This window comes from Alligator sinensis, unplaced genomic scaffold, assembly GCF_000455745.1.
Source record: "Alligator sinensis unplaced genomic scaffold, ASM45574v1 scaffold264_1, whole genome shotgun sequence".
NCBI classification, from domain to species: Eukaryota; Metazoa; Chordata; order Crocodylia; family Alligatoridae; genus Alligator; species Alligator sinensis.
In genome coordinates this window covers 1,355,171-1,376,404 of record NW_005841831.1, presented here as the reverse complement: position 1 = coordinate 1,376,404, position 21,234 = coordinate 1,355,171, and the positions used below count along the sequence as shown (strand labels likewise).

Below are 21,234 nucleotides of genomic sequence, written 5' to 3'. Positions count from 1 at the left end.
TTTGTAGATGGCCACCAGATCCCCTCTCAGCCTTCTCTTGTGGAGGCTGAACAGGTTCAGGTCCCATAGCCTCCACTTGTAGGGCCTGCCTTGCTGCCCCCTGATCATGTGAGTGGCCCTCCTCTGGATCCTCTCGATGCTGTCCACATCCCATCTGAAGTGCGGCGCCCAGAAATGGACACAGTACTCCAACTGCGGCCTGACCAGTGTTGCATAGAGGGGGAGAATCACCTCCTTGGACCTGCTTGTGATACATCTGCGGGTGCATGACAAGGTGCGGTTAGCCTTCCTGACCGTGTCCCCACATTGGCAGCCCATGTTCATTTTGGAATCATTAATGACACCAAGATCCTTTTCTGCCTCTGTGCTGATGAGAAGGGAGTTCCCCATCTATAGGTATGCTGCTGGTTCTTTCTCCCTAGATGCAGTACCTTGCACTTGTCAGTATTGAATCCCATCCTATTCTCATCCGCCCACCCCTGTAACCTGTCTAGATCTAGTTGCACCCTGTCCCTCTCCTCCTGCATGCCCAATTCTCCCTACATCTTAGTGTCATTTGCGAATTTGAACAAGGTGCTTTTCACTCCCTCTTCCAAGTCGCTGATGAAGATGTTGAACAGTGCGGGCCCGAGGACCGAGCCCTGGGGGACCCCACCGCCCACATCCCTCCAGGTCGAAAATGACCCGTCTACCACCACTCTCTGGGTGCGGCCCTCCAGCCGATTTGCGAACCATCTGACTGTTTAGGCATCAACGCCACAGTCGCCTAATTTCTTAATGAGAATGGGGTGAGAGACAGTGTCGAAGGCCTTCCTAAAGTCTAGAAAGACTATGTCCACTGCAACACCTGCATCCAAGGATTTTGTGACCTGGTCATAGAAGGCCACCAGGTTGGTCTGACAGGACCTGCCTCGAATGAACCCATGTTGGTTGCCCCTAAGCATGATCTCCCCTGCAGGTCCCTTGCAGATGTGCTCCTGGATAATTTTCTCAAACATATCCCTGAGAGCAGTACTTACTGTCCAATATCTTCTATAACTGGTGCAGGGCAAAGCAAATAGGTATCTTGAACAACAGTTGGTTTTTCACCTGAAAGGAAACAAAAAAAGATGTAATGCATAAAAAAGCGCAGTGGATCCTGAATGGGCCAAACAATGGACATATGCTGACATTAAATGAAGAATACAGATATTAGGCACTTCTCAGGATCTGACTGTCAGCATACTTTTGATGACACTGATTATTCATAGCTGTACTCAGAAAGTCTTGTTGCTGCTGGTGGAAATCATCATACTGCTATTTGTTATCATTTCAATTAGTAGCTGTGATATCTCCAGGCTTGTAACATTAAAAAGGCATCATCAGGACTGCTCATCTCAATATTGAACCTCGTATTGTGCAACTTGTCTGTTTGCAAAATGTATGTCTCTTTTTATATAAAATTACTCACTAAGGAGCTCCATTTTAGGGTGGGCAAGTCTACAGCTATGCATTATAATAAGGGTTTGCAGTGGAAAGCACAACAACACAGAAAGGAAATCATTTTCCATGTTTTGATGGTTATAGATGTTTGCAGTCCTGACTTCACATGTGAAATACAAAACATGACTGTAATGGGGATGGCTTTGGCTTCACTGATTAGGGGCTGAGAAAAGGGAAGGAGCTTCCCCTTTAGCTGGATAGATACCAGTTCACTTTGCTGAAGGCAAAGTCTTTTGCTGAGACAGCTGACTGGCAGCTGAAGGCTATATAGTCTGCTCTGGGCCAGCCATCTGGATACTTTTGAAAACGGGGCCTACAGGACTGGAATAAGGTTGCAGGTGACAGGCACACAGTATATCTACACTGTGACTGCAATGTAGGGTAGATATATGTGAGCCAGCTGGCTCAAATACTAGCATTAGTCAGGCCATAGCAGCACAGGGCTCAGCACCTGCTGCAAAATTAGCCCAACAAGCAGATTAATTGCCCTCCACTAAGCTCCATGACATCATGGTTAGACTGCTACCAGCACCTGAGCTAGGTAGTTTAAATGTGGCTCAGGTACACTGACACTACAATGCAGTTTTGGTTGTGACCACAGTCTGAGCTCAGCCTGGGCAGACTGGTCCAGGGTGCAAGTGAGGTAAAGATTTTCTCACTTTATGCGGTACATGCGTTCCCAGCAAACTGCACATAAATAGAATTTGCATAAAAGGAAACTAGTTTATAAGGTAACAAATAGGGATATGTTCCCACAGCAGTAAGGAAGGGATAGGCTAAGGAAGGGCTTAGGAAGGGCTAAGGAAGAGATGGGGGTAGGGGCACGGTGCAGCCCAGCAGCTGCAGGCAGGTGGCATTGGCCATTCCCAGAGCTGCACGAGGGAGCAAAGTGGGGGGAACTGTCAGTGGGTGCAGGGCAGGTGGGGGGGCATGGCTCTTGCTGATATGCACACCCCAGGAGTGCTGCAGGCTGGGAGGCTACACCGGGCTCTTCCTGGGAGGCGTATGCCCCTGGATCTGTGTGCGGGATGAGAGCAGGCTCTTCCCGGGCTCTTCCCAGTCTTTGGGGTGGGCAGCAGTCTGCGCTCATCCCACGCACAGATCCGGGGGCACACACTCCCTGGGAAGAGCCCAGCATAGCCCCCCAGCCCACAGCCCTCCTGGAGTATGCATGGAAGCAAAAGCTGCGTCCCCTAGCCCCTGCCCTGCACCCACTGACAGTTCCCTCCACATCTGGCATCGGCCATTCCCGGGGCCACCACAGCAGGGGCTGTGGTGAGTGGGGAAAAGCCAAGCCCCAGGGGTTTGGGGGCATAATGCAACCCAGCAGCTGCAGACAGCTTGCATCAGCCATTTCCAGGGCCACTGCAGCAGAGGCTGGGGTGAGCGGGGACAAGATGTGCTGAGCCCTGTGCCCCCTGGGCCTCTACTTGTCCCCACTCACCCCGCCCCTGCTGCAACAGCTCCAGAAGCAGCTGATGCCACCTGCTTGCACCATGGCATGACGCAGCCCAGGGGCTGGGGTGAGTGGGGACAAGCAGAGCCCCAGGAGGGCCCTAAGACATGCTAATTAAGGTCTGGGAAAAGGTGCATGAATCCTAGAGACTAAATTCTCTCTCTGTACAAGAGTTCATGCAAAGAGTAGCAGCAGCAGAAGCCACTATGTAAATTGTCTGACTCTGCCTCCTGGACTCTTCATACTCATCCACAGCTGAGAGGAGAGATCCCTGACATAAGTACCTCTCGGCCCCTGAGAGGGGGAGAGTGGAGTGGGAAATAACACTGATGATTTTGAGCTAAGAAGACAAAGGGACAGATCCCCAGGTGGCTTAAATCAGTGTTGCCTCAATATAGCTATGTCAGTTTACACCAGCTGAGGATCTGGCTCCAGGAAGCCCATGATGGAATGGCTGTAGAATTATGGTGCTCTGCTTTGTGCATATTTCAGTTCTAGGTCTGCCCTAGCATTCTCAGTATCGGATGCAAATAGACATGCTGTTTGATGAATAGTGACAAAGAGAAGAAAGCCCAAAGTCTGGCCATCTGTTCACCTGGAAACCCAGAGGAAACAAACTGCTACCTCTGGCAAAGGGCGTTTGAGAGTGGAGTGAGAGAGACCACCAGCATTTCCTTAACATAGTGTCTGACCAAGCAGCCAAAGCGGAAAAAGAAGGAGCAATTCATGGGCATTGCCTTGTAAATGAATTAACCGCTGAAAGGAAGTTTTTGATGGACAGGCATGTCATATAAAAGCCCTATTGTATTCAGCCAAGGATGGTGGCATGGGAAGAAGTTGTGCTAACTCCCACAGCCACACTCCTGAGAGACGCATGTTGCCTGGTGGTGGAGCAGGAGATGTGAGGGAGGCTCAGTTACTTTAGCCTATTCAGTCCTTTGCCTGAATACTGAGGCTGCCACCAGATGCCTAGTTTAGCATAGTTGTGCAATGGGAACTTTGTACTATGGACATCAGGCTGAGATTCACCATATCATTTGACAGAGGATATGAACAGACACCAGCATCTGGTCTCAAACTCCCAAACAGTTTCTGACTACATCACTCTCCTTCCCTCCCCACAAAGTAGAACCAGGCCCATATAACCTTTTCCTGTTACCATTAAAGAGAACAGAGGATAATTCATTCCCTGCCCCACCCAGGCCTCCACACTCACGTCCCAGCTCCTACTGGGCTTTATTAGAATGGATGGAAAGTCACATTATTTTACCTTTTCATGCCAAGTAAAGATGAAATTCACTCCTGTTTTATACATCATGTATATACTACTTAAGTCCCAATTAAACCCTGAAAGTACAACTTAGTGGATCACATATCTTGGGACTGCACAAAGATGAATTTCATGCTTACTGTGGGTTTAAGGGCTTAGCCAACTCCAATTAAAGACAATGCAAAGACTCCCATTTATGGTCCCGCAGACAAATTTGGCAGCACTGGGTTATAAAATTGTAAGCCTGGCAACTTACTGATAGTAATGGTGTCATTGATCTTGAAGCTGCAGAGAACTTGGTCAATATTTCTTGCATGATAAAAGCCATTGCCTCTTACCACAACTTGAAAGGATTCTGGAATAGTAAATAAGAGTGAATTATGAAAAATGGTTAACCTTTCTTTTCCCTCTCAAATATTGCATTTTATTTTAGCCCCAGGGGGATCTCAAGTATGACACAGTAGCAGCTGCTTCCTACTCTATGGGTGTGTCCACACATTGTCCTATGTCATTGTAGTGACATGCAATGTTGCCGTACAGTGCACCACGGTGACATAGTGATCACGTGAGTCTACACATGATTGGCAGCTACTTCACCATAGCAGCGCACTCTGACATTTTAGTGCACTGCTACGGTGAAGTAGAGGTGAAATCTAACCCGTGTGTCATGCGCATGGTGCAGTATGAATGGTTACTGCCCTTTTGGAAGTACTAAAGCATGGTGCTGTAGCCACGTTGCCATACAGCGACATGTAGATGTACATCACCTGAATCTAATTATGCACTCTGACCCTTCATTATAAATGACTACTATATGGTGCTGAAGTAATCCAAAATACTGCAGGATCACTAGTGCAAACTAATGGTCCTTGGATCATTATTGTAGAATATTAAAAGATTACTTCATTCCCTGGAGAAATACTTGCTATTAACATTTTAACATTGTGTATATTTTGTGATTTTCTGAATTCATTTCCCCAGGGTTCTTCTCCTCCACAATAATTCAATATCAGAATAATTTGTAAATCCAACTATAGGACCACATCTGCTTGTGTAAGTTACAAGATCTGCACTGAAGTCAGAGCTACTTTGAATTATACCTGATGGGAATTTGTCCCATAATGGCTAGGGACAGACATTCAAAAAGCCTGAGCCTGAATTGATTCAATCTTCTCAGCTTAGTCTAACCTGGCTAGGCTGAACCAGTTTGTAACTGTACAGACATCCCCTCTGGACTGAAGAAATACAGGCACATGCCTGCAGTGGTTCAAGCTAGAAGCTAGGGGGCACTAGAGCAGCCCTCCCTTTCCTTTACTTACACAACAGGGAGTTACACAGGGAGTTGATAGCATTTATCAGCCTGTCCAGAAAACAAAAGCCTCTCTCATTAGTTCAAGCTCTTCTTAAACATTTTTTTTTTTCTGAGGAAGGAATGGAGGGACACTACCAGCTACCTGTTGAGTAACTCCAAAAAGCCTTAAGTGGACACTGTCCTGTCTGCCTTATACAGACACCTCTCAGCATTAGCCAGCATACCACATGCTGGCTACCAGTGGCAACACATAGGGGTGCACAGGAGTGCACATGCACTCCATAGAGTGCTGGTGCACCCTCTGACAGGCTGCGCTCCCCCGCTTAGGTGATGGGCAGGGGGGGCCAGCAGGAGCGCCGGTGCCCCCCCTACAAGTGCCAGCTGGGGAGTGGGAGCACTGCGGTCACTCCCAGAAGTGCTGCGGCCACTCCCAGAAGCCAGTAAGTGAGATCGACTGTGGGAGGACCCCCTCTCCCCATTTGGTGAGATAGGCTGTGGGGGGAACCCCCCTTCCCTGGTCGGTGGGATTGGCCGGTCGGTGACCACCCCCCCGGTCACTAACTGGTTGTTGGGGGTCATGTGCCCACCCTGAGTAAGGTGGCACCAGTCATCCATGCTGGCTACGGTCCATGCTGTGTGAGAGGGGAATCCCTGTTTGAGCAGGGAGTGGTGACAGGGGGGTGGAGCAAGGGGAATCCAGACAGATGTTGATGTGTCTGCTGTCTTTGCCAGAGCACTAGCAGAACCCTGCCCAGGGCTGCAAAGCATTTGGGATGCCGGGGCACTCTGGCTTAAGTTAAACAGGAAGGGGTCTGGGACAGACATATAAACCAGTTTGACCCAAATCAGTTAAGTCTGATACTACATTCAATCAGGTTTATTTCAAACCAGTTTTAGCCATTTTCAAACGAGTTGATGTGCACAGAACGTCTGTTCTGTTACAGACTTAAACCAAGTTCTGATCACTTAAACTGGTTTATGTGCAATGTCTGTCCCTAGCCAATATGTTCATCCAAAATATATGCTCCTTACTCTTAACCAACAGCCAGCATCATTCTCATTTACACTAAGGCTCCTTCACAGTAAGGGCCAGAAGTTGCAAATACTTTCCTCCCTGGCTTCCATCTCTCCATGCCAGTTCAGCTATAACCTTGCTAGATCTTCTGGGTATCTTCTATAGGTGACTCAGGCCTTTCAATGGAAGGGGTCCAGTGAAGAAGTCCAACCTGGGGATGCTGAGAGAAGGTGCTAAAGGAACACTAGACAGTGCACCCATGTTTTGAGGGGGCCATGGGAGCCTGTTAGACCTGTTACACTCATGCCTTTACAGGATCACACACAAGAATTTAATGACGTACAGTGGAATTCACCCTATAGAGAATTTACCTTGATTCTGCATGTCCCTGGATTTTCCTTGGAAGATTGGGCTCCTGAGGCCCCAGGAGAACCTGCCCAGGTTTTCCTGTTGACAGAGGTGCACCTGAGGTATTCCCCAGCAAGGGATTCCCTGGGTGCATGTATCATGCTGCTGTACCTCAACTCAGGACAACAGGCAACATCACCCAACAAAGCGGGTCAGCTAGGACACATCTCAGCACAGCTGATCCCATTCCAAGTATAATATCTGTTTATCTGTTTATAGCCTCAGACACAATGGGATATTGTTATATCAAGTTATAAACTATATAGGAATGACAGTGTAGGATGTGCAGATCACAGAGTGGCACAGTATGTTTGGAAGCCTGACAGCTGTTTAACAGTGCTCCCCCCTACCGTCACAACAGTGAAAGCAGTGGCGGGGGGGATCAGGTGACCCTTTCTCCTGTACCCCACCCACTTCTTCCCCCTGCAAACTTCCTTCCCTCTCCCAAGAAGGGAAGTGGTGGGGGGATGGGGACAGGTGGCTGCTGTGGGTCTGACTCTGGCCCTGACCCAGGCTCAGCCTAAAAAATGATATTTAGAGATTTGCTTTTGGGAATTGGCTTGTAGACAAAGTAGACATTGCATTAGAATGATGGTCCAGAGCAGTGGCGATGTGTAGGGGGTGCATGGGGGTGCACATGCACCCCCTGACCGGCCACGCTTGCTGTTTAGGCAATGAGCCGGGGGGGAAGGGCAGGCAGGAACACCAGTGCCCCCCCCTGCAAATGCCGGCTGGGGAGTGGAGTGCCATGGCTCTCCTAGAAGCAGCCGCAGCCACTGCTGCAGCCGCAGCCATTTCCGGAAGCAGTCACAGTGATCAGCCACAGTGGCTGGCTGTCTCATGACTGGCTGTCGGGGATGTCTCCCCCACCCCCCGGTCAGCGAGATTGGCCAAGTGAGGACCTCGCCCCAGTTGGCGGTACTGGCTGTGTGGGGACCCTCCCCCCGGTCAGCGAGATCTGGTCACTTGGGGGAGGGGGACATGTGCCCCTGCTGACTAAGGAAGCACCAGTCATCCATGGTCCAGGGGAATGGCAAAGGTTAATTGGTTTCTAAAAGCCTGTTTGTGACAAAGTTTCCTTGAAGGCAGACATCCTGTCTAAAGATCCTGGGAAATTAAAAAGATGAACAGTGTACCCATAAAATGAGATAGGTGTGCTATGTTATAGCCAGGTCACAGTGGATAGCTGCAGAGTCCCTGGGATTTCCAGTTCTAGTGGATGGATCAAATTAGGAAGCTAGGGCATGCCCAAATTAAGACACTGGCAAATGACCAAATTAAGATGCGTGCATATGATGGGTTTGGGAAACAAAGGAATATGCTGACAGAACAAGAACATGGACAGTATGACAACCACAGGGAAACCAGTCAACGCTGCCTGGGAATAAAGAGTCATCAGAGGAGAAAAAGGATATAAAAGGAGAGATTTCAGAGTAGCAAAGGAGGGTCCCCGAAGGAGGAACCCGAGGCCAGCATGGACAGAGGACATACCAGCAACCTGTCTCACCCACCCCACTGGGGGTTGGGGGGTGGGTCTTGGTCCTTAACCTCCAGGCTGCTGACCTCTGACATTCAAGAAAGAACCACAAGGTGAAGCTTGCATGCTGGCCAAACATACCTTCCCTCCATGACAACCCTAGGACTGATAGATATAGAATTGTGGGGTGGGGGAATTGTTTTGTTTGGCTTGCCTGCATTATTATTCTTATCTCCTATTACTGTGTATCAATAAACTTTACATTTTCATCAATGACCTGGAAATGGGGGTGCAAAGTGATATCTCCAAGTCTGCAGGTGATACTAAATTATTCCAGAATCCCAAGATGAAGCAGATAAACTGCAGAAAGATTTCACAAAGCTAACTGAGTGAGCAAAAAAATGGCAGATGAACTTCAGTGTTGACAAATGCAAGGTAATACACATTGGGCAAAAATAACCTGTTGCACATACACAGTGCTGGGTTCTGAACTTGCTTTTACAACTCAGAAAACAGAACTTGGAGTCACTGTGGACAGATCTCTAAGAAAACCAGCCTAATGTGCAGTGTCAACCAAAAAAAGGCAATAAACTGTTGGGTATCATTAAGAAGGGAATTGAAAATAAAACAGAAAATATCCTCATGTCACTATACAAATCTATTGTGTAGCCACATCTTAAATACTGTGTGTAGTTCAGGTATCTGTATCTCAAAAAGGATGTAGTAGAATTAGAAAAGATACAGGGTAGAGCAGGGGCGGGCAATTATTTCATGTGGAGGGCTGTTTAACAAGTTCTGGTGAGCTGTCGGGGCAGGGTGCAATTCACTGGGGGGAACCTTAGCAGAGGTTAAAGCTCCTCACTGAAATAAATGGAGAACCATGTGTCTCCTGGGTCACTAGAAATTTGTTTCTGAAAGGAAGTGTGTTTCCTACTGAAAGGAATGTGATAGCAGGATGCAGCAAAATGTTCCTCTGGAGATTAACAAACTGAGTACTAGCTTACACCTGGGAAAAAGATCTGCTAAAATAATGGTCTTTTTCTAGGAGGTTAAGTAGTTTAGACCTAAAGTGACAGTGGTTTGTTAAAGAGCCTTGCCCTGCAGATCCCACTCTTTAAGGCTCTTTAAGGTGCTGGGTCCTGGGGAGCCCCATGGTATGGGGCAGCTGCAGGGTCTGGCATATAGCCCTTCCCTGCCTGATCCTGAGGGTTGGACAGGGGACAGCCCTGGGTCTAAACCAGGACTGGGGCTGTCCAGTGCTGAGTCCTGATACTCAGCAGGTCTAGCACCAGGCTGCCCTGGGGTTTGAAACCAAGCCACCCCTCCCCAATTGGCAGGATCAGGCTGAGGATAGCTCTGGGTCCCAAATGCAGCTGCACCCTGCTATTTCCCCAGAGGATGGCAGGAGCACAGCTGGAAATGGGGGAGCTTCTCTCATCCATGGCTGCACATGCCAGCTTAAAAGGGTGCCAGACACATGCAGCCAGTTGCACTTGCCTCTCAGAGCCACCAGGTGCTAACAGCTGGAAATGAGGGAGCTTTCCCATTTTCTGGTGCTTGTGCAGGCACCTCTTTAAACTGGCACTGCACAACAGGGGATGGGGGAACTCCACGATGTTAGGCTCCTGACACCTTAGCCCTTTAAAAAGCTCACATGCAGTTGGGAGCCTCAACTGCATGCCTACTTGTTGGTGTTCCCAGGTCCCTGTGGAAGTGACATGTGGGGAGTAGGAAGCTCCTGGTTCCCCAGCAGCCACTTCTATGCTAGTGGGGGGCTGGGGCGGGGGGGGGCAGGAAATTTCCCACTCCCCAGCTGCAGGTACCCCTCACCTCCCTGCACTGGTAGTCACACAATTCAAGCTGAGGAACTTTATCACCCATTCCCAGAACTGCATGACCTGCCATGGATGGCTGGCATGGTAGGCCCCACAATTTGAGGAATGGGGCATAAAATTTCTCAGCCCCTAATCACGAAACTGTCTTAATGTTTGCCAGCAGCCCCAGAGTCTTTAAATCAAGAAAGGATGTTGCTTTCTAAAACATGTGTTCTAGCTCAACTATACATTATGGGCTTGGTGGAAGACGACTAGACTAAGTGGACTCAGGAGGGCAAATCGTGTCTTTCACTTTCCTTCATGGAACAAACAAGCAATGGCCCCTGCATCATAGTGAATTCCACAGAAGCAAGTCAGCACATGGTTCAAATTTGGTATGACAGGAACAATGCTTATTGTTTCATTCTCCCATTAGAACTGCAATGGCTGTGAGGTCTGACAAACTATAATGCATGAGAGGGAAGACTGCAATGTGCAGGGGCTATGTACAAGTGGATCCCTTCTAGGAACTGAACTGCTTACTATTTGTCTCTTCTGTGTTTGACTTGAAGCCTCTGCAAAGCGATACACATGGGGAGGGGTAACACATACCACACAGAGGGGTAACACATACCACACAGGTTGGTTGAGAATATTTCTCAGGGTTGATCCAAAATGTCAGTGTAGACATACTTTAATGCAGGGGTGGCCAACCTGTGGCATGTATGCCACAAGTGGCACAGACAACCTGTGTGTTAGACACAGCAGATCACAGAGGGATCAGGGAACACGCTGACAGACAATGCAGGGAGCAGAAAGCAGAGCAACAGATCAGGAAGGAGGTAGAAAGCAGAGAGACAATCAGACAGGGAAAAGGGATTGGACTGTTACTTGGGGAGGGTGTGGGGCTTACCTTGTGGCATGCTTGCCAAAAAGGCTGGCCCCCACTGGCATCTTCAGGGCTCTAGTAGGCCCAACAGCACTAGCTACCCACCCTTAATACAAGTTTGGGGCCCACATATTGTGGATCCACTGACTCTTCCGAAAAAGTTTCTCCTTCATAACTCCCTTTAATGCTGTACACAAGGAGCCCTCAAAGAGCAGAGACCCAGGACACACAGGGAGGGAAGGACTCAAAGTCTGCCCTGACCTCTGGGCTGAATCATACCAGTTCAGCCGAGCCCAGTCCCTCCACAAGGTTCGCTTATACCAATTACACACCAGTTTGACTCCGTTGGATTCAGTTCTCCTGACATTTATGCTAGTTTTGCAGCAGTCTGACTCTACTGAGCCAAATTCACCTTTCACTTACACAAGCTTCATGCCAGTGAATAGCACTAGACCCAGTTCTCCTCCCACACTACTTTAATGGAAGTATAACAGTACTGGGCCCAATTCCCCTGTTACACCAGTTTTCTATCAGCATGGCACCAAGTCTATATTCTTGCCTGGGCCCCTGCCTTCAATGAGGAAGAAATTATCCAAGTTTATTCTATGAATATGAAATGCGAAGTTCAGTGGGCCTTCAAGAAGAGAGGAGAGTGGGGCCTGGGTAATACCTAGTGTGTGGTCTGGTGAATAAGGACATACTGGTTCAAGTGCACTATGGGTAAAGGGAACCTAGAACCTAGGTCTGCTGTTCCCTTGGTTAAATATTCTACAAATTGCTAGGCTAAAAGGTGGGAGGGCCTCTTCTTCTCTATTTCCCTTCTGACAGGTGTACATGCAGGGTAACAAACAGAAAGGCTGCAGGAAATGTGAAATGAAAATATTTTGGCTAAATTCTACCATCAGCTACTCGCATTCAGACACCTTTGAATTTCAGACACCTTTGAAAAACTTGTCCCACTCCACCTGAAATCAGTGAGACTTGGGCTCCTAAAAATATACTCTTAGACTCCAATTCAGGAAAACATTTAAACATGTTTAAGGCTGTCCTCAACAAAGCACTTAGGAGGACCATTCTCAAAGTACCTACAGGTTTTAGGAGTCAAGGTTTTAGAGAGTCAAGAAGACTTAAGCATGAGTATGTACAGTTAAGCATGTGGTTTCAATGCTTTGCTGCAGAAGGATGGTCTGAATCAGGACTTCAAAGAGTAAGGCAGCCAATGAAAGCTGAAGACAGAAAAATCAATGTCAGAATTTGACCTGTTTACTCAGGGAAGGGTGATGTCATGAGTTCCAGTAGCAACAAATGCTTCTTAAAACAAATTGACATAGATTAAAGCCAAATATAACTGCAGATGGAAATATGGGAGCAGCTCCTAGTTGTGGTACCTTTTCATGGTAGACTGTAATCATGTTACTCCAACTCTGAATCTAGTGCCATTTTGCCTGATATAAGCCAACTAACTGTACTGGCCTTAACTCTTGATCAAAAATAACAACTTTCTATTTTATACTAGTATAACTCTTAGCAATATCTGGCCCAGAGTGCAAGCCCAGGTTACCTTCCCCTACCAACAAATGGAACATCACTTACGGGAGCTGCACATGTGTATCCTTACATACCAAGCTAGAATTGGTTTCACAAGCTAACTCCAAAAGGATCTAACTACCCTTGCAAGACGATTTTGTCATTCAATTATATAAATACAACTTGTTAAAATAAAGCTGTTTTTTGTTTTTTCCCTGAAACAATGGGTTTAAAAATACAGCAGCCAAATAAAATTAATTATTATTCAGTTTAATGCCTTAAAAAAAAACCCTGTTAATAAAGAGGAGTTTAAATGCAAAATGTTAATGGTAACGGTTCTATCATAGATTCATAGATGTTAGGGTTGGAAGGAACCTCAGTAGGTCATCGAGTCCAACCCCCTGTCCTGGGCAGGAAAGAGTGCTGGGGTCAGACGACCCCAGCCAGGTGCTTGTCCAGTCTCCTCTTGAAGACCCCCAGGGTAGGGGAGAGCACCACCTCCCTTGGAAGCCCATTCCAGATTCTGGTCACCTTTACTGTGAAGAAGGTCTTTCTAATGTCCAACCTAAATCTGGTTTCAGTCAACTTGCGGCAATTGTTCCTAGTGACTCCAGGGGGTGCCCTACTAAATAGAGCATCTCCTATTCCCTGCTGCCCTCCCCTGATGAACTTGTCAAGACAGTTCATTTCTCCTGCCCTTCTTTTCACTGTCACTGCAACTTTGCACAGTCAGTTGTGAAAGCAGCCTAGATTCTCTATAATAACCTGTCTATGAGCACAAGGTGATAACATAGTTTTGTTACAGACTTGCACAAAAACATAAACAGTTAAGGCCAGCTTTTGTTGTTGCTATTGAACAACCACCCTTTCAGATGCTATGTAGCATTAATATATTCTGGATGATGGCCTGTTGAAATGGCTAATTCTATTTAATTTTGGGCCCTGGCTCGGGCTGCGTTCTTTTCTTTCCTAGTTACTGTCAGATTATAGATTGCAGATTTTGACAAGACAGTGAAGGGAAAAAGGTCAGCTCTGAAATAACTGGGCAGCGCTGGCAGCGAGATGGTAGGTTGAAGCTGGTGCGCACTGGCTGTGCTGTCGGCTTCGCTTCTGTGACTCTGATGAGAAGCTGACTGCTTGCATCCACACCTGGTAGTTGACGTGGCCAGTAGGATGCCACATCCAGCAAAACCTTTCAATCACATCTGTGTCCCGTGAGTGTAATCAAAGCAATGATGCTGTCAAACAGTATCGTAGGCACCTCCCTTTCCACACTGATAGCCTGTTTACAGGCTGCACGTCTTGGTCATTTTAAATCAGAGGGAACAGAAAGATGCAAGTCCATTCCCCCACATCAGTATACTACACATTTGTAGGGTCAAAAAGCATTAAGCATCAGATAGCTGTCATAACCTGACTAGATCAATTTAAAAATGGATTCACTAGCTAGTTTCATCTCAGCCATCCAAACCCCAAACTGGAATTGTCATAATTCAGCTAGAGCCACATGGAAACAGCTTCATCAGCAATTTATTAAACCATTGACAAATCAAAAGTGAAGCCAAGATTGGAAATAAGATATATAACTTAAGTATTAGCAACAATAATTGTAATGTATAGGCCAAAGCCTGCTGCAGACCCTAATCAAGCAAAAGTTCTGATAGAATAACAGAGCTGGGTATACAGATTAAAATGATGAGTAACAATTCATATCAACCAAATCAACCATTACAACCACACCTTGCTGCATTTCATGCAAAATGCAGGGTGTACCTACTTCAGATATTGAAAAAAATATGTAAAAGCAAACAAGGCTCATTGCTTATGCATGTTGTGATTTAGGCATACATAGGCACACTTGCCACACAGCCCCTGCCCCTCTGTCCCTTACAAATACATCTACAAATATAGAGAGATGTAGATGCATAGATATACACAGCCATGCACGTAGATATGTACAACCTCATTATACTAAGCCCTGTTTATAACAACCCCTCCCTATTTCACAATCCCAACAGTAGGAACCAATATTTTTCATTAGTATGATGCTGCAATCTCTTGGTCGCATTGAGCTTCATTATAATGAGGCTGTATCATACATATACACACGTAAATACAGTAATGCTTCAGTTAACGAATCCTCTGGGAATGAAGCTAGCCTTTTTTTGCAAAAAAAAAATCAAAAACATTTTTGAGGCAAATGAGGATTTCTTGTTTTACCAAAGGAACTGGGGGATTTTGCAATTAGCTCCCTGCAGAGTTCCAGCCTGCAGGGAGCTGGGAGAGAGCGAGAGAGCGGGAGGAAGGTGGTGAGACAGAGAGCGCCAGGTATATGTACATGCATGTGATCCCAGGCAGTCTGCAGAGCAGCTCCAGCAGGTATATGGGGGGTGGGGTGGGGAAGGAAGAGGGGGATTGAGGGCCCTGTAGGGAGGGAGCTGGGCAGAGCTGGGGATGCTGCCCAGCCGGGCAGTGCTTGGGCCCTGGACCTGCAATGAGCAGCTGCAGGGTCCCAGCGGAGAAGCAGGCCAGGGCTGCGAGTGGCTTGTCCAGAGAAGGGGGAGGGCTGGCTCCCCGCTGCCGCATGCATTCCCAAGGGGCAGGGGGACCCACGCCCCGATCTGCACACGGGGCAGGCACAGGCTGTGGGCTCAGGCCCCTGCCCTGCTTCCCTCCTCCGGAGCCTCCACAGCCCAACATGATCTGGCTTAGCAGGGAGCAGCAGGGCCTCGCGGGGGCCTCCTTGCTGCTGCGAACTCCATGCTGCCCATGCGACATGCCCTCTGCACATGCCACTGTTTTGAGGGGTGCAACCCCACACTGCTGCTCTCACTGCAGCCCTGCATGCAGGAGGCACATCGCCAGGGCAGCATGGAGCTCACAGTGGCAAAAGCTCTTCCATGCGGACCCACTGTTCCCTGCTGCCCTGCCCCAGGACCTCCGCAGCCCAGTGGGCATGATCCAGCATGGCAGGGAACAGCTGAGCCATGCAGAGAAGCTGCTCACCACTGTGAGCTCCGCACTGCTCTGGTGATGCGCCTCCTGCGCATGGGGCTGCAGAGGGAGCAGAAGCACGGGGTTGCACCCCTCAAAGCAGTGACACATGCAGGGGGAGGGTCACCAGGGCAGCACGGAGCTCGCAGCAGCAAGGAGATCCCCGCATGGCCCTGCTGCTCCCTGTTGTCCCGGGTCATGCCCACTGTGCTGCGGAGGCCCTGGGGGAGGGAAACAGGGCAGGAGCCTGCTGGGGGGCACAAGTTCCCCCGGTCCCCTGGGGGTGGCAGGGAGCCGCCCTGCCTGAGCCCGCAACAGGGGGGGCGGGGGCAAAGGGGCTACAGACCCAGCTCCATAGGCCTGGCAGCTAGGTATCTTTGTGGGTATTTATCACTTATCTTTGTGAGTATTTAATTATATTTTCCTACTGTACACCCCTTCTCTGAAGTCCTGGAATGCATCCCTATGCCTCATATGTTATTTTTGCCTCTGGTAATAAAGTTTCTGATAATAACAAAGTGACATCATGGAACCCATATACTTTGTTAACCAAGGTATTACTGTAGAGTATAATGCATCGATACTATATCTCTATATAGAAATTAGAGCTGGTCTGAACGTTATCAAATTTTGAAATTTTCACATTATCTATTTTGAAAGGCAAATTTCAAAAACGACCACACAGATGCTCCACAGTCATGTCAAAGACATTTCTAATGTAAGTGACAAAAAGGAGGCAGTGTCAATTAAATGTTCATGAAAATCATGTTCTTTTTTTTCCCAACTGGCTTGATAAAACGTGCAATGTATGTATGGATATGGTGTGCCTTATACATATGCCCAGACCCCTTGTTTATGTAGTATGAATAAATTACACTTAATCATTACTTATATTTAAAATCCATTTGAAATGTTTATATGCTTTTTAAACCTAAATGTCTAACACCAGAAATTGCATTAATTGATGAAACATGAAAATTACACTGTGTTTAAAATAACAACTGTGATTGGCAGTTCAATGACCTGGGTTCAGGTAGGAAAATGCTCTTTTATCAAGGTTTTTGCAGAATGTTTACTAGGCCCTAAGCCTGACCCTACAAACTCTTACTGAAGGGCAGAGTGTTCACTATTGTGCCATGAGAAGGGCCACTGGCTTCATGGAGACTACTTTGAGGGTAAGCAGTATATAAAGAATCAAGGTGAAAACTTGATTATTTTGAAATGAATGGAACTATTCATGGCAATAAAGCTAAACATGTCCATAAATACTCACAGGATGAGCATCTTACAGCCTCCCACAGGAGTCTACTATACAGACAACTTACAGGGACATGGCCACAGAAAAAAGCTATTAAGGGCCTGATTTTGGTTGATACTAGGTGTATCTACACGTCTCCATACAGTGACATTGCTACAGCATCGTGCTTTAGTGCTTCCTTTTGGAAGTACTAAAGCATGGCACAGTAACCACCTATGCTGTGCCATGCATGCAGCACACTGAAATGGGGGAGCAAGCCACTCTGGCAACATAGCTGCTGATTATGTGTAGACCCACATGATTGCTACAGCTACAACAACAAAGGGTGACACGTAGACTTGCTCATTAAGGCTCCTTCAGCCCATTCTTGTAGTGGATTCCCTGGCTCCCTGAAGGTAAGTTGGGGGAAGGCTATGTGAAATGTTCTGGAGGGGATGACTGTTAGGGGGTGGCTAGAGAGGGGGCTCCTAGTGGGGAGAGGTGGGATGAAGGTCCTGGGGGAGGGAGCTAGCTGTGACTGCTGGGAGGTTGACCCTGGGAGATTTTCACAGGTATTTTTATGAGGGCTAGGTGATAGTCTGAATGTAGGATAAGGATTTCAGTAGTTTTGTTTTACCATACTCTGCTGTCAAAGAATTTGATCGCTTTTTATTTTTTATACCATTTGTTCTTCTTTGTAAAAAACCCTTTTGTTTATCTGTTACTTTACTGAAGTACCTATGGTAAATTATGATTTCTGGTCAAATTAATAACCTGGGCAAATTTATTTAGCACAGTGGGGAACCAACATGGTTACACAAATCCAGGGTGTATCTCTGGGTGCACCCAGGCACCCTAGAGTTTGGCAACAGGAATGACAGGTTGTGAGGTTAATACCCTAATACAAAACACAGGAAGAAAACATTGAAATATTCCTACTGATGCCAATGAGCTTTACATCAGGTATAGGAGGTATAGGTAACAAATTAGTTTTAAAAATGTACTCACATTTTAATTAATCTTTTAAATCTACTAGATTTAAAATGTAAACAATGGAAAACATAGAAAGTATTAGAACTCATGAACCAGAAAGTAAAGCTAGCCATTTTTTAATTAAAAAGTTTTTATTGTTGTTGAAAGATGACCTTTTTTCAAAAAAGAAATGTATATGACATTTGGCCTACTTTAAAAAAAAAAACATTTTTCATGCAGTTCTTATTCATCAGCATGTCATTAATATATTATTCAAATAAGTATTTGAATGTCTATAGAAATATTTGTCAATTACTAAAAACAGTGTTTGGGGGAAACTGATAAGTAATTCCATAATAATTTCCATAAATATTTCTATTAAAATGTTTTTAATATAACTGAATATGAATAAGTCCATTCCCATTTTGAGCCCTGTTAAATTAAACCAACTTTGAAATTTCAGATTTTTTTCACAGACTTGATTCTCTATTTTTGATAATTTACTAAGAATTTTTTTAAGTAGAAATATTTCATTTTAAATAATTCATGGATAAAATGCTGTGCCAAATATTCTCCACATCTTCCAGGAACATTTAAAAAAGTATTAGAAGTAGATAATATTTTAAAATGAAATGTTTAATGCTATATTCTGCTCTAATCAACATGTGATAATGAACAGTGAATTAATTCTCTTCTCCATTATATTTACCTAGACAGCTTTCATGGATTATTCCTTTTTTATATGTGCTTATTTAAAATATATATAAGCAAAGGAATACAAGACAGTAACTTAAGCTCTAAATAACCAGGGTGCAATTTACCCTCTAAAGCAAATTTATTATTTTATTATTACTCTGCTAAAACAAGCTTCTATATAAATTAAAAAGTAACAAATAAATTGCTGAAATCCAAGTGAGTGCATGTGTAATGTACATGAAAGACATGGAACTATCAGCAACTCCTCTGGATATTCTTCAGATTCACCAAAAATACTAACAGTTCTTTCACTATATTTTTCAGAGGTAGTTAGTCCCTGACCTGAGTAAAATTTAAATTGTCAGAATTACTCACCTGAGTAAAGATTGCTCACAAGTATGAGGGCAAGAAGGTCACATTTTCATGTTGGCTGAAAATATCAACCAACATGGAAATATGAAATGGAAGTTGCTGAAAATTTCAAAGTTGCCTAGTGGGTTTATACACCCAGATTTAAAAATTTCAAAAGCAAGCATGTCCCATTTCAAAGAAGGTCTTATGTACCCAAGAGTCTCAGTACCACTGACTTTCAAGATTCCTAAGGCTCAGATAAGTGCCTAGTAAGATTTTCAAATGCACTGAAGCAGGGTAGGCACCTAACTCCCTAACAATAATATTTTGGAAATTAGCTACCTAACCTGCTTAGGCACCTTTGGAATTCCAAGTAAGTGCTTATCTGGGCACCTAAATATCACTGAAAATCTAGTCTTAAGTCACTTTAGAAAGTAAGACTTAGACCAGGGATGGGCAATTATTTCAGGCAGGGGGCTGCTTACCGAGTTTTGGCAAGCTGTTGAGGGCTGCATGGGTAGTCCAACCCTATGACAGGTGCCCCACCCCCTGGTTGCTATCTTGGGCTTGGAAGTCCCGCCCCCTAACCTCTGACCTTTGCCACCAGAAGTCCCTCCCCTTGTCCCCCAGAAGTACTTTCAGCAAGAGGTTTTACCGTCTCAGAACGAGAAAAATACCAAATTATATTCTAAAAGCGAACATCTAAAACATTTGTTAATTTGATTTCAAAAAATATTTTTGTCCTGATTTACATGTGTTTGTGTAGTGTACATAGAGGTGATTGCACAATAGCTTAAAATGAAGTCTTACTCTTGTATGTTGTGGGGGATGGATATAGGTTTGTGGGGGGCTGTGGGTGTGGGGTGAGGGAGCATGTGGGTGTGTGTGGATACGTGGGGTGTGAGTGGGTATGGAGTTTGTGGGGGGATGTATGGGGGGAGGGTGGCTGGGGTTTGTGTATCGCAGTGCAAGGGGGGTGTGGGTGCATGATGGGCTGTGCGTGTTGGACTCACCCTATGAATGCATGCATGCACACACACACACACACACACACACACACACGCTGCCCCTGAGACTGCACACACAGACACACTGCCACTGAGCCTGCACACACACACACATTGGCCCAAGTATGCACACATACACACCCACACACATTGCCTCTGAACCTGCACACACACACACACACACACTCTGTCCCAGAGTCTACACACACACACACACACTCTGTCCTGAGCCTACACACACTACCCGTGTCTGCACACACATGCACACTCTGCCCCATGCCTGCACAAACACACACATACACACACACACACACACACACTGCCCCGTGCCTGCACACACACACACACACTCTGCACCTGTGCCTGTACAATCCCCACCCCCACACCAGTGCAGTCCCATGCTCCACGGTCTGGTGATTCAGCTGGGAGCCAGGTGTTGCTGGAGCAAGGCAGGGGCAGGAAAGAAGGGAAACGGCTGGGGTTGGAGCGGGCCTGGGCTGCTCAAGACTGCTGAGGGCTCCCTCTGGGTCCTACTATCCCTGACTCCTGCCAGCTTTGACAGGCTGCCAGGAGTGAATAAATATTAATTTCCTACATTTTTTAGGGGTCCTGTTGGCCGGATAGAATGGCCTGATGGGCCACATCCAGCCCATGGGCTGCATTTTGCCTGCCTCTGACTTACAATCTCAAATCACTTAGGCACTTTTAAAACTGCTATCCCAATTCCTATTTATTTTAATTCCCTTAAGTGGCTTTGAAAAGACAAATGAATATGTACACCTGTAAACTCCTTGGAACCCACAGATTCCAAGAAGGGCTCATTGGGCCTTCCCTTTCAATTGACTTCAGTGGGCTTGGACCTAGTACTAGATTAAGTACCTACTGACATTCTGTATTCCAGTCTCATCTGTCATATTTATTTCAATATAAACTTACCTCCTGCACAGACACTGGATGGTTCAGCTGCCAGGATCTCAATGCAAGATTTCTTCAAAATCTAAACAATTAAGATAACAGGGTTTTCAGTACTCAGATTTGTTTTACCACCTACTTAAAAAAGGAAAGGAGGGTTTTTTTGTTATTTTCAGACTATCCTACTTACTGAATCAATAGTGCCTCTGAGGGCATAAAAGCCTCCTGTTACTGGGAAAACGTGATCAATACTGTCAGCAATTGTCGACAGCTGAAAGAAAGACAGTCATAAATGCACAGAAAAAATAAACTTGCAGTGTATACAACTGAGTTTTTCGTATTTGCTAAAAGTATTTCCACATGGAAGGATTTGTGCACTGGTAATAAAAAAACAAAGTCATCTAATTCTGTTAAT

General features: G+C 46.1%; 1 protein-coding gene across 1 annotated transcript in view; it reads right to left on the bottom strand.

Moving 5' to 3' along the window:
• The window catches only part of ANTXRL (ANTXR like), a 93,734-nt gene that overhangs the window by 45,278 nt on the left and 27,222 nt on the right, over nucleotides 1-21,234 (bottom strand). Inside the window, exons 9-12 of the mRNA XM_025214827.1 lie at nucleotides 21,010-21,090; nucleotides 20,844-20,904; nucleotides 4,465-4,563; nucleotides 1,020-1,089 (exon numbers count right to left, since the gene is read on the bottom strand). Of these exons, the coding sequence (XP_025070612.1) occupies nucleotides 1,020-1,089; nucleotides 4,465-4,563; nucleotides 20,844-20,904; nucleotides 21,010-21,090 (311 nt within the window). The remainder of the gene's footprint in view (nucleotides 1-1,019; nucleotides 1,090-4,464; nucleotides 4,564-20,843; nucleotides 20,905-21,009; nucleotides 21,091-21,234) is intronic.